A 13653-nucleotide genomic window follows, 5' to 3' on the forward strand; every position below is an offset into this window, starting at 1 on the left:
CCCACAGCAGGCCTCCGCCACCGTCTCCACTCCAACGTCGTCAGGGAGTCGCCCCGGGGCAGCGGTGCGGTAGTTGGGCCGGACCGCCCGGCGTCGCAGCCGTAGAGGCAGTGGGCAGTAGCTCGGGGCCAGGTCCACCAGGCGCCGCGTCAGTACTCGCGGTCACACTGATCGTAGATGCCGGGAGTCGGGCGGCCCGCCCGCGTGGGCCAGTCTGGGGGCAGCCTCCAAGTTGTGCGTTGCTGGGCCCCGCTAGTGTGCCTCCTCGGGTTGCCTGTAGGGCTCCAGGTGGTCTCCGGTCCGCCGATGGGCCCGGGTAGTGTTGGGCAGTTGCGCGGAGCCTCCGCCACCGCGTTCCCTCCGTTAATCTCCCTCACGGGGCCTCCTCAGGAAGGTGAAGCCCCGGCCTCTCGCGATTCCTCTGCCCGGCAGGGTCTAGGGCCGGGCGGCCACAGTCTCTCGGCAGATCGCGGTGCAGAGCCCCGCCTCCAAAGTCCTCAAAAAGCCAGCAGGGCCCCAGGCGGTCCCCAGCCTGTAGGCGGGTGTCAGGTAGTCGTTCGGCGCCTCCGTCTCCGCGCCGCTACCAGCAGGCCCCCCCACGGGGCCCTCACAGGGGAGTGAAGCCGCGGCCTCGCATGATCTCGCCTCCCGCAAGGTCTAAGCTCGGGCGGCAGCTGGCGTCCGGGAAATCACGGTGCGGAGCCCCGTGTCCAAGTTCCTTGAAATTCGCGCAGCTTGTGCCCGTGGGTCATGGGCAGGTCCGCCCGCAGTTCCGGGGCTGCAGCGGCAGAATTGACGGAGAAATGGCCCGGTATAGGAAGGCTCAAACCGGAGCTCTACCCAGGCACGTCCTGCAGCATCGCGTGTCAAGCCACGCCCCCCACCAGGGGCAGATCTATAGTGACAAGTCTTCCCAATGACCCTGTGAGGGAATTGCTGATCTCCTCCCAAAATGTGGCTAACTGAGGGCATTCAAAGAACATATGTGTATCTGATGCAGCAATCAACCCACATTTAGCACAAGACACTGACTCTCCTCCTGAAAATTTAGACAACCTAAGAGGGGAGTAATATGCCCTATGCAGGGTAAAAATATGATTCCTGCGTAACCAGGAAGGTTTGACAATGTTCCACAAAAGTTCAAAAGAAGCCATCCAAAGATCTTGTAGATTGTGGTCCATCAAGTCAGAACCCCATTGCGACTCCGGCAAAACAAAGTCCCCATCTGACTCATCCAGAATGAGATTATACCACTTGGACACTTCTTTTTTAACTGGACCCAGATTTACTAAATTAGATACCAGTGGGCTGTGCCCTCCAACTTTGAACTTACTCCTGTTAGCGGGAGAGGTTTTATAAGCAAAAGTCCAGCTAAGAATCTGTAAGTATTTAAATCGTGAAAGATTGGGGCCAACCTTAACTTGCAGATGTTCCCACGAGAGTAGATCCCCCTCATAATAGAGGTCTCCCCAAACTTCCAAACCTGCCCCTCTCAAAGGGATAGCTAGACTGTCTTCAAGCCAAGCAGGATTTTCAGGCAGCCCCCACAGCGGTGTTTTTTCACAAAAATAATTTTGTTTTATAGATTTCATAACTTCAGACCAAGTTCTAGCAAGACCTTGTAGAGTCTTCAGTTTGATTTTTTTTTAAAACTTAGGATTACCAAATTTAAAAAGAAAACCCGAACGATTAATTCTTTCCCCATCCAACATAGCTGCAAACATTGGACCCACCCCAGAAGCTGAGGGTCCTTTCAACAGCATTCGAGAGTGGGATAATTGAAAGGCCCAGGCATAGATCTTTAGGTCTGGAGCCGCCAGGCCACCTTTATCCCGTCGCTGTCTTAGTTTTTTCCAGGCGATTCGTGGAAGATGGTTATTCCAGATAAAGGATGAGATATTGGACTGGAACTTGGGTAAAATAGTTTGATCGAAATATAAAGGAATGGTATTAAATAGAAAAGAAATTTTGGGCAGGATCGACATTTTAATGAGGTTGGCTCTACCTAATAGTGAAAGGGGCAGATGCGACCATGATTGAAGAAGCTTACGGCAATCTTTATTGACTACTGATAAGTTGACTTGGACAAGTTTATTAATGTCCTTCACTATCGTCAAGCCTAAGTATCGCATTGAAATGCCTGCTTGAAGTTCTGTTACAGAATCCTCATCATTCCATACCAACATTTCAGTCTTGGCTGCGTTAATCTCATATCCCGACACTTGACCGAATGCATGAGCCAATTTCAAGATAGCCGGGAGTGCAGTGGTGACCTCTGATGTTAAAATAAGCACGTCATCGGCATATAATGCTACCTTTCTCATCCAACCTTGAAAGGAGAAAGGTTTGATGGTCACCTCCTCCCTTAGATGTTGCACAAAAGGCTCAATGTAAAAATAAAAAAGCAAGGGAGAAAGCGGCATCCCTGCCGGGTTCCCCTAGAGATGGAAAAAGGGTTCGAGAGGTCACCATTAACAAGAAGGCACGCAGATGGATTTTTGTAAAGCAGGCTTATCACCCTATGGAACACCTCCCCCGCACTGAATTTGGCCCAGGCCTCTGACAGGTACACCCAATTGACCCTATCGAAAGCCTTGGTTGCGTCCAGCGTGAGGGTGGCCAATGGGAGATTGTTGGTTATTGCCATATCGATGACGCCAATTAGATCATAAGTGAGTTCATAAAGTTGTCTCCCTTTCAGGAATCCCTTCTGATCCGAATGAAGAACCGAGGGGGCAATAGAGGCCAATCTTGTTGATAAAACTGTGGTGAAGATTTTATAATCCACATTTAAGATTGAGATCGGCCTATACGATCCACAGGCCTCCCTAGGTTTACCTGGTTTTAAAATAAGGGTGATAGAGGCATTATCCCACGATACCGGAGGAGGCATTCCTTCTAGAAGAATTTGATTGAATAAAATAGTGAGGAAGGGAACGATTTCTAACTCCAAGACTTTACATAAATGGGCTGGCAACCCATCAGGTCCGGACGCCTTCCCCCTCTTACCCTTCCTAATGGCTGATCTCACCTCATGTTCTGTAATGGGGCTGTCCGAATATTGCGACTGTTCAGAAGAAAAAGAGGGCAAAGTGATATTACTCAACCAGCTCTTAATAGCCTCAGGTGTAATTACCTTATCTTCTTGATATATGTCTTGGAAGAATTCCCTAAAAACCCTCCTAATTTCCTCATCCGAAGTAAAGTTGTTATTTTCTACTTTTATAGATGCTATATTGTTACGGACCTGACCTACTTTGGTCTTCCAAGCTAGTAATTTTCCAGCACCCTCACTATATTCGAAGTGTGCCAATTTACTGGCTTCCCATCTTTGTTGGACCCTCAGATTTAGAACCGAATCCAGGCTTCCTTTTAAAATCAACAGTTGATTCTGAAGAGGATCTACAATAGACCATGAAGCTGTACAATTAATATCAATGTCCTGTTGAATACGAGCCATATCTGCTTCAATAGAGGAGTTCTTTTCCTTATATTGCTTCCTACGATAGGCAATTTTACCTGTGATGAGCCCTCTCAAGGTGGCCTTGAATGAGTCCCAAATATTTCTATTTAAAGCGGAGCCGTTGTTTGATATAAAGAAATTCTTGGTCTCCGACTTTAGATATACGATATCCTCAACATTAAAAAGGAGAGAGCGATCAAAGGACCACGTGCTGGGTGGTTTCTTGACACGGAGCTCTAATTCCAGTTCAACCGCAGAATGGTCTGAAAGGTGAGATGGGAGATAGTCTATGGATTTAACAGAATCAACCAGTCTTTGACTGATTAAAATAAAGTCAATCCTTGACTTGTGATGGTATTTGAGGTTCCGAAAAGAATCCCCTTGTTGTTGCCCTGACCTTTGTCGCCAAACATCCACATACCCATACTGCCTCATAGCGTCCAATAAATATAATCTAGTTTTGGACAGAACTAAAAATCGACTATTAGGAGATCTGTCCAAGACAGGGTCCATCACAATATTAAAATCGCCGGCTAGTATTGTGGGACCTGAAAAGGAAAGTAACTGCGAGAAAACGGATTCCAAACAAGAAGGGTCATCCTGGTTCGGGCCGTAATAGCCCACAACTGTAACTTGAAACCCAGCCATAATGACTAACACCATGGCCCATCTACCAGAAGAATCTACAGCTTGTGAAACCAACCTAGCTTTAGCTCCTTTTTTGAAAATAATCGCTACACCCCTGGTATGCGATGTTTGAGTGGTAGAGACCACAAAGTTGATCCATCTATTCTTCTTGGTGAGTGCAAGCATTTCACTATGAGTCAAGTGGGTCTCCTGCAACACCACAACCTGCACATCCAAGTCCTTCAGATATTGTAAAATTCTATTAGCTCGGGGCTTGGTGCGGAGGCCGTTGACGTTCCAGGAGATAAACCTAACATTACTCATCTCTCATCCGATAAGCCAAGAAGACCAAAAGGACAGTACCAGAAGACTGCTGTTTTATGTTACCATTCATACCTTCCTTACAAAAAATGTAAGTATTACCATTCCTTATACTGCTATTTAGGTTATTGAGGACTTTTTTATATTTTTGCCACCCCCTTCCCGCCCCCCCCCCACCCCCGAAGTGTAAAACCCTCCCCCCAAGAAAAAACCCTTGCAATATCTAACCGGAACAATGTCCAGTCAATAGTGCCCCACCGATTGACTCCCGGCAAGAAAAATCACCCGCTATCTTTTCAAACGACATGTGAAGAACAAGAAAATTCAAAGGAAAGAAGGAAATAGCTGAAGCTGTGAACATATCAAGCATTGCAGATAAGTAAAGAACCTACGTCAAAATTTAGACAGTAGAGAAGTAAATGGGAAGTATCCTTAAATAAATAAGGTGGATTGTAGGTGCATGAAGTTATACCTTACGGGCCCCCTTACCCAGCTCCATTAGTAGCTCATCGGCTGCTTGTACAGACCTGATGTTAAACATCTTATTGTTGTGCATTACTTTAAAAGCTGCCGGAAACATGAGCTGAGCTGTTGCACCTAATTTCCTAAACATCCAGACGCCTCCCAAATTCCCATTGTTTTTCAAGTGTAACTCTAGAAAGGTCTGATCTTATCAAAAAGGTAAAACCTTTCCCAGCCAAGGTCTTCTGTTTCAAAGCCATATTGAGGATACGCTCCTTTAAAGGTAAGTATGAAAGTTAACTAAGATTTTACGAGGTTTGGACCTCTGGGGGTTCAGTTTAAAAGGATCCCTATGACTTCTTTGAATGTCAGCCGACAATTCTTCAAGAGTATGCTCTAAACACAGGGATTCCTTAAGTAGAGTAACGATGTATTGTTTAATGTCTGACCCTTCTGATCCTTCAGGTACATTAAGCATACGGATGTTCCCCCGTCTTGCATTGTTTTCAAGAGTTTCCATCTTCTCGCTGAGAGACAACTCTTCCCTTGTAATTTTCTGAATGTCAACTTTCGCTTGATCCAGATGAATGAATGAAATTAAATGAAAATTTATTTGTAGAGCGCATGGCTGCCCTAGAGCGTCCCAGCGCTAAAAGAAACACAAAGCTACCAACAGCGTGCACCAAAAAATCAGACGTCAAGAGGGAATAAGTGGGTTTTCAGGGCTTTCCGAAATTTTCCCAGACTAGGTTGCTTCCGAATCGCAACTGGGAGGGCATTCCACAGCTGACCGGCATTAACGGAAAACCGGCGGCCACCAGACCGTGCCCTCTTCGATCTCGGGATTGTCACCAGATTGCCATGGTCGGACCGAAGGGAGCGCAACGACTTGTAAGGGCGGATCAAGTCCCTCAGGATAGGGGGGCCGATGCCCTGAAGTGATCTGAACACAATGCAGAGGGACTTGAAGTTCATTCTTGCTCGGATCGGCAGCCAGTGAAGGGCCTTAAGGGCAGGTTTGGCAGAAGATCTTTTTGCCGATCCGGTGAGCAGCCTGGCAGCCGCATTTTGGACTCTTTGGAGCGTATTGAGGGTTGACTCTGGGGCCGCCAGGAATAGGGCGTTGCTATAATCTAGCCTAGATAGAATAAGCCCCTGCACCAGAAGTTTCCTGGAGTTGGGCAGGAGTAGCGGAAGAATTTTCCGCACTGATCGGAGCAGGCCATAACAGGTCCCCGCAACCTTTTTGGCCTGTGTTCCCATTGTCAGCTCCGGCTCGAACCAGACCCCCAGGTTTTTTATTGCATCCTTAGGGGAGGGGGGGCACCCAGACAGGGGGGCCACATGGTTTTTGGGAGAGAGGTAATCAAGTTGCCCAGGAGCATTAGCTCCGTCTTGGTGCCATTGAGTTTTAGTCTGGAGCCTGACATCCAGGACATAATGCCTGATAAACAGGAGTCAAACTTTTCACCATGACTTTCTGAGAGAGACAGCGAGACGACCAGTTGTGTGTCGTCTGCGTAGGTCACTATTTTCACCCCGAAGGGTGAAACCACCTCCTCCAGTGGAGCCATGTAAACGTTAAAAAGCGTAGGGCTCAAAGATGAGCCCTGAGGGACTCCACACTGAAGGGGGATAGGCTCAGAACTAGTGTTGCCTTCGCAGACCTGATAGACCCGCCCGCTCAGATATGAGTTGAGTCACTTGAGAGCCACGTCCCTCACTCCTATCTCGGCCAGACATTGAATCAGGATACGATGGTCCACAGTATCGAATGCAGCGCTTAGATCCAGGAGGACCACAGCTGCGGATCTTCCTGAATCTAAGATGCATCTGGCCTCCCCCACCATGGCAATTAGGGCCGAGTCAGTTCCCTGCCCGGGACGAAAGCCCGTTTGAGACCGTCGCAGCAGGTCATTGGACTCAAGGTAAAGTGATAGCTGCCGGTTGACACATTTCTCAGCGATCTTGCTGAGGCCCGGCAGTAAAGAGATGGGACGAAAGTTTGACAGGTCCACGGGATCTAGGCCTGGTTTTTTTAATAGCGCCTTTACCATTGCCTGCTTCCAGCTAGGTGGTACTACGCCCTGGTTGAAAGAGGCATTTAGCAGGGCCATTGCGGGGGCGGCAATGGTGTCAGTAAACCGCTTGAGGATATGGATAGGCATGGGATCAAGGTGAGAGCCTCTCTTAAGGGCGGACAGCTCGGCACAGAAAACCTCCCTCGAGATTGGTGTGAAGCTGTCCAACACTACACTGTCTGGAGCGGTGTCTGGCTCAACTTTATCCAGCCTGGGGGCACTCTGGGGAAGACTGGCTAGAATGTTCCGAATCTTGGTGTCAAAGTAATGGGCCAGTTGGTTACATTTGTTTTTGCTCCCATCTTGTGATACAGGTGGAGTGGGGACTTTAAGCAGATCCTTGACAATCTTATACGTCTCCCTCGAGGAATTAGAAGAGGTTTTTATTCTTTCCTCGAGGAAGGCAGCTTTAGTCAGATTGCGAGCTGCCTTAAAGGATCTCATAGCTTCGCGGTAATCTGATCTGGTGTTAGACGCCCAGTTCTTACGCCATTCTCGCTCGAGTTTTTTGCACTTTTTCCTCATCATCCTCAGTTCAGGCGTGTACCAGGAGGACCTAAGGCCACCGTTCTTTTTGTTCACCATTTTCATGGGCAGAACGGCATCTAAGGCAGAGCATATCCAGCTATGGAGGTTAAAATCGGCCTCCAGAGGATCGACTTCAGGTATGGGGACCGTATGTTCGAGTGCTGTGGTTAGGTCCTTCATTGACAGTTGAGACCATAGCCTTTGAGAGGTACATGAGGACGTTGCGGGGGGAGGTCTAGGTTCTATGGTGTGGTTAAGCTCGAAAGGGATCAGGAAATGGTCCGACCAGGGGAGGGGGTGAGGGGGTAAAGACCTAAGTTGGGAGATGTTAGAAAACACTGGATCCAACAGATGGCCTTTTACGTGGTTAGGCTCAGAGTTGTGCAACACGAGGTTGCCCGCCCTGAGCTCAGATCTCAGGTCTGAAGCCACTTTATCATCTTGATTATCTAAATGGAGATTCAGGTCTCGCAGCAGCAAGAAGTTTGAAGAAGAGGCTGTCAACGCCAACACGGTTTCGAGAAGGGAGATAGACTGAATGCGATCCTACCGTCTCCTCTAACACACCAGTTCTTATAGTGAGCCCTTCAATTTTATTATCCAGTGTTTCACAGTAGTTTCTAAACTCTTTAATTAGCAGATGATTCAGCAAATCCCTTTCTTATCTCCAGGGTAAGGGCAGAAAACATCCCCAAAAAGGAGGCGGCCGTCATCGGAGAAGAAGAAGAAACCAGTAGTGAATTTGGATCAACTAGAACAGGAGCAGAAGAAGTTTCTATATCTGTCCCCCCAGATGCCCCTCCTCGCTCAAAAAAATGTATCTCTTCGGCCTCCTCGGCCAACTCTGTGGTAGTGGCTAGGGGTAAACTCTGCGCTATCACAGATGAAAATTGTGGCAGAGGTTGCGCGGGCTGTGGTTCTCTCCCCATGTCGTGTAAACCCTGAGATTCCCCAGGGGGGCCAGTAGATACTAAATTTTCAATAATTTGACTAGAAAGGGATCTCTCCTCGGCTGCGTCTCTCTCCTCCAGCGACGGTGTAACTACTGGGACCAAGGTCCTTTACCCGAAATGCATTGGGTACACGTAGAATTTAAAAAGTGACATGGATTTTAAAATAAAATGAACATAAAAGTATACATATGAAATAAATATTGGAATACTTTTTCAAAGTGAATACGTTTGAAGAAATTATTTTTTACTGAATGAACGCGAGTTAGACCTGATTGTCTCAAGTACAAGTGTGCACAACTCTGCCAAAAGTGGAACTCCCACTTTTCCTCGCCTCTGAGATAGATGCCATATCAATATCGTCAATTTCTTCAGAAAGATGCAAAATCTGAGGGACGACCTTGAAGTAGGAGCGAAGTGAAGGTGTAATCCTCGACCCTATGCGGAGCACTGTTTTGGAATCTTTAGCCTTAGCTTTAGATTTACCCTTCAAGTTAGTGTGATTAGACTTAACTTCTGTGCACAAGAAAGATGAAGATTTTGTCTTTGCTGGTATGTTGACCCCTTCTCTGACCTCCGCACCACCTTCCGGGACAGCCGCCTTATCTATTCCAATTTTCTTTTTTCGCCCTCAACCACGTTTAAATCCCCCTCTGGATGTATTAGGGGGTGTATTAGAGGTCTTTGAAGAATTAGGAGTATTTATAGCATTTATAGTAGGGGGAGTCTGTGATATAGCCTTAGCAGAGGGAGTACAATCGAGGGGAGGAGGAATAGTTACTGTTTACTGTTTATTATCATTTTATTTTTGCAGCTCTGGCCTGCAGCTTTTCTTTGTGTGGTGATGCTCCTCCGCTCCAAAATAGGAGCCGCCCCCTGGAAGTGATGCAAACCAAGGCAAAGCCGTTTTAGTGCTGAGAAAAAAGCAAATTTCCACCACTACACAACTTTTGTGCTGAATAGTAAACAACATGCACTGATAACTTTCAAAAAGAGTTGGGTGTACTTGGCAAACCTCGGCTGCTCACGGTTGTTGGCCGTGTGTAGCAGGGTTGGCTTTAGCCAGGCTCTTCCAGCAACCCATGGTGAACCTGTCCAAGGTATCTCTGTGTGGAGATAAAAATAGTAAATCTTTACCAAACTATATGGGCCTGATTCACAGAATGAACTTAAGACTCAATCCTAAACTTACTACTATTTTGGTATTCACAGAATGCACTTACTACTTTTAGCATTCACAGAATGCACTTACTACTTTTGGCATCCACAGAATGAATTTACTACTTTTGGTATTCACAGAAGTTAGGATTTTGTCTTAAGTTTGTCTTAAGACAAACTTAAGACAGACTTAAGACAGACTTAAGACAGACTTAAGACAAAATCCTAACTTCTGTGAATACCAAAAGTAGTAAGTTCATTCTTTGAATGCCAAAAGTAGTAAGTGCATTCTGTGAATACCAAAATAGTAGTAAGTTTAGGATTGAGTCTTAAGTTCATTCTGTGAATCGGGCCCTTAGTACTTACCTTCCCAATAGTGTGTTAGATAGTTTTTCTAAGATCATTTTCTACTAGACTTTCTTTCAGGCCATCTTGATGCTACAATAAAGAGGTAGCAAAAAACACAAAACAAGCGAAGAGATGCACTTCCAAAGAGAGACATTAACAGAAAAGATTTGTTTGCAGACGTTTAAGAAAAAGCAAATGCAAAGTATTTGAAGTTCAAGTGGCAAACTATTCCAGCAAGTAGGACCTAGAAAACTGAAGGATCTACCTGACCAGGCACGTTTGTATTGGGATCTGGGGAAGCAGAAACACACCCTACCGAGGGACCTTGTGTGCTTATCAGGAATGCTGGAGTGATGGAAGACAACAGTAACTGAGAGCCTGGTATAGGTCCTGCAGAGAGCCTTGAACTAAATGGGCAACCTGTGGAGAGGGAATGAATAAATGAATGAAGTGAAACTTGTAGATGGCTTGGCTACCCGGAGGCCTCCCCACACTGTGAATGGATCAAGCAGGCAGGAGCCGGTGTTAGAAAGGGATGTTAAAAAGATGGGTTTTCAGGGGTTTTTGAAATGCTAGCAGGTTTGACCCCTTCCGCAGATGGAGAGGGAGGGAGTTCCAGGAGTTGACAGCATTGAACGAGATGTAGCCCCGGCACCATCTGGCTCTCCGTATTCTAGGGGTAACAACAGAGAAGGTGAAGATGGAGCGGAGGTTCCTGGCTGGGTGGTAGGGTGAGAACAGGGATTGGGAAATAGCAGGGCCACACTTCCAGAAGGTCTTATGTGCCAGGTGGATCACTGACATAATATCGAATTCACCTCTAAACTATTTGTTTACTTCTGGAGGCCTCAAAAGAGTTGCATCCAGTTCTAGAGGCCTCATCAGGGGCATCATGAACAGGTGTTTTGGCCACATTTCTGATTTTTCCATGATCTCGTTTGTACTCAGCTGGATTTTCTCACCCACCTCTGAAAGGCACACACATGAACACAGTTTTTTGTAGGGAACATTTGCACTTTGGTGTCCATTAGTAGAGACCTGGCGTCCAGCGGCCTGATGGACAGTGGTAAGAATGAATGAATGAATGAATGAATGAATGAATATGCATTTCTATTGCACATGGCTACCCTGGGGCATCCCAGCGCATTTAGGGCAGCTAGAACGTTACCTCTACTCATGGGAAAAGAAAGGTCTTTAACAATTTCCTGAAGTGGAGATAATTAGGTTCAAGACAAACGGAATCGGGGAGCCGGTTCCACAGTTTTGCCGCATGGAGCGTGAATCGTTGGCCGCCCATACGTGCCCGAAGGATGCTAGGGAGTGTCTGAAACTTTTTATTATTGGATCTAAGTGTCCATGAGACCCGGGCAGAATTATCCTTTAGGGGGCACATTAGTAGTTCCTGAACAATCTCCCTTTGACCAATGCCCTCCTCATCTGTCTCCCTAGCGAACCTTGCTGGCACTGACATCATCTTCCTGGTGTGCTGCGTCCCCTTCACGGCCACCCTCTACCCGCTGCCCAGCTGGATCTTCGGAGACTTCATGTGCAAGTTCGTGGCCTACCTGCAGCAGGTGAGTTTGTCTTCCTCATTTTGTTGTGTTATTGTTTACATTGTGACTGTCATCCACATGGTTGTGTAGCCTGTTTTGGTTGCTTTTCATCTTTAGGGTTCAGGCAGATGGTAGTGAAGGTTGACATGTCTGCTGGTGGCCAATGGATGGAGTGTTGGGACAGAGGGCAATGGGTTATGTATTTTGACTGTGGTCGATTATTATTATTATTATTATTGCATTTATTGAGCACACAGCTACCCGGAGGTTTCGTGGCGCTTGCCTTGGGAACCCGTCCTGGCTTTTCCCTGTGAGATAGCCCCTACAGGGCACCCCCAAGGTGAAAGCCAGGCATCCCGCCGCAGGGGGGCCGTTGTGGAGATTAAGCAAGCTTAATGCCCAGAGTTGCAGAGTGAGAACCCATGATTAGAGCAGGCACCGAAGCGAGAATTATCGAGTCCGTGGACATTTGAGCTCAAGACCCTGCCGCGTCGGGAATTGAACCCTGGTCCCGGGTCTGACCTCAGCTTCAGGGTCTGCCTGCTCTAACCAGTGAGCCACACTTCTCCACATGAAGTGTATGCTTCATTGATGGTTGATGTATTGTGTAGGTTAGTGGTGGTAGATGGAGTGTTTGTTGTGGTGGTGGCTTTCGATGGGTCGTGCATTTTGTTGTTGACAGATTCACAAGTTGTCTTGATCTTGGTCAAAAGATTGAGGGGCAGATTTATGTTAACTGGCGCATCCCCAGGGATGCGCCAGTTAACGTGCGCCACAGTGCACCACAGCTCCGCCACCCATGGTGCGCCGCATTTATAATGCGGCGCACCATGGTGCAAAAACAGCACAGATGCGTGACGCATCTGTGCCGGAAATGTGGCGCATTGCTGGAGTTGCATCGCAAGCGCGACGCAGCTCCAGCAAGGCTCGGGGGTGCACCATCTGCACAATGCTGCGTCAAGACCTACGCCTGCTTCAGGCAGGCGCAGGGTTTTGACGCAGCATTGCCCTGAAAGTGACTTAGTGAAATCTCATAGATTTCACTCAGCCACTTTCAGGAAGCGTTCCTGCGCAGGAACGCCCCCCGCCCCTGCGCAGGAACGCCCCCTGCGCAGGAACGCCTCCTTATGGTGCAGTGCTTTACAACGTGACGCATCTCCTAGATGCTTCACGTTGTAAATAGGGCGCATTGTTTGCGCCGCAGTTGTGTCAAATAAAGTGACACAATTGCGGCGCAAAGAGGCGCAACGGCCTCATAAATCTGCCCCTGAGTTTTTTTGTCAGTCGTTGTTGAATGGTGTGTTTTTGTACCAGTTGATAGATTGTGTGTTTGATGTTAATTGATGGACTGTGTGTCTTGCTTGTGATCAAAGGAGGGCATGTTTTAGGAGGTAGATTGGGCCACATGGGGGAAGGACCACGGTCGTGTGTGTGATCACTATGAATTATGGTGAGTTTTAGGCTGTATTAGGCTACAGTGATTTTGTGTCTTTTAAACCCAAAATGGTTGACAGAAGGAAAATAGAATCCTTAGGGATAGTGCAGAATTACAACGAACGAGGCATTGTGCAGGAGGTTCTGATTAAGGGTGGGCGGAGCTGGCGGAGCGACACTATGCGGGATTCCACTGAGTTGCCTAAAAACTCAGTGGAATTCTGCTCTGCCCTAACTATGCATGCAGGCACCAGACCTGGAGCGTTCCTGACACCCAGGCTGCCACCTGCTTTACGGCTTACCTGGATATGGAGTTCACCGTGTCCGGGCTATCCTCCTCCTGTCTCCTTATCCTCAGTGGTGCAAAACTCATGCTACACAACTTGGGAGGACTGCGCTTGCATGCATGCTCAAGCATGAGCAGTCCTCACAAGTCTTGCAGCCTAGGGGTGTTGCACCGCATAGGATGAGGAGAAAGCCAGGAGGAGGCCAGCCCAGGCACGGAGAATGCTAGATCCACGTAAGACTCCTTATTTTCATTTTCTAGAGTTGGGCGGCCGGGGCAAACTCTGCCACACCGCGGAATCTGAGTTTTTGCCAATCTCCGCGTTCCCAGCGGAGCGCGGAGTTGACAAAACTTTGCTAACTCTGCTGGCGGAGCAGAGTTCCTCACCCTCACTTATTTCTGAGGGTGGAAGTCTATCCATTGATAACTTTTTTTTCACGTT

At 47.6% G+C, this 13653-nt stretch overlaps 1 protein-coding gene across 1 annotated transcript in view; it reads left to right on the top strand.

The window, feature by feature from the left end:
- Window positions 1-13653, top strand: part of LOC147736462 (G protein-coupled receptor 54-like) — a 116126-nt gene that overhangs the window by 78758 nt on the left and 23715 nt on the right. The window contains exon 2 of the mRNA XM_086953756.1: window positions 11388-11512. Within this exon, the coding sequence (XP_086809882.1) occupies window positions 11388-11512 (125 nt within the window). The remainder of the gene's footprint in view (window positions 1-11387; window positions 11513-13653) is intronic.

This window comes from Lissotriton vulgaris, chromosome 1_2, assembly GCF_964263255.1.
Source record: "Lissotriton vulgaris chromosome 1_2, aLisVul1.2, whole genome shotgun sequence".
NCBI lineage: Eukaryota > Metazoa > Chordata > Amphibia > Caudata > Salamandridae > Lissotriton > Lissotriton vulgaris.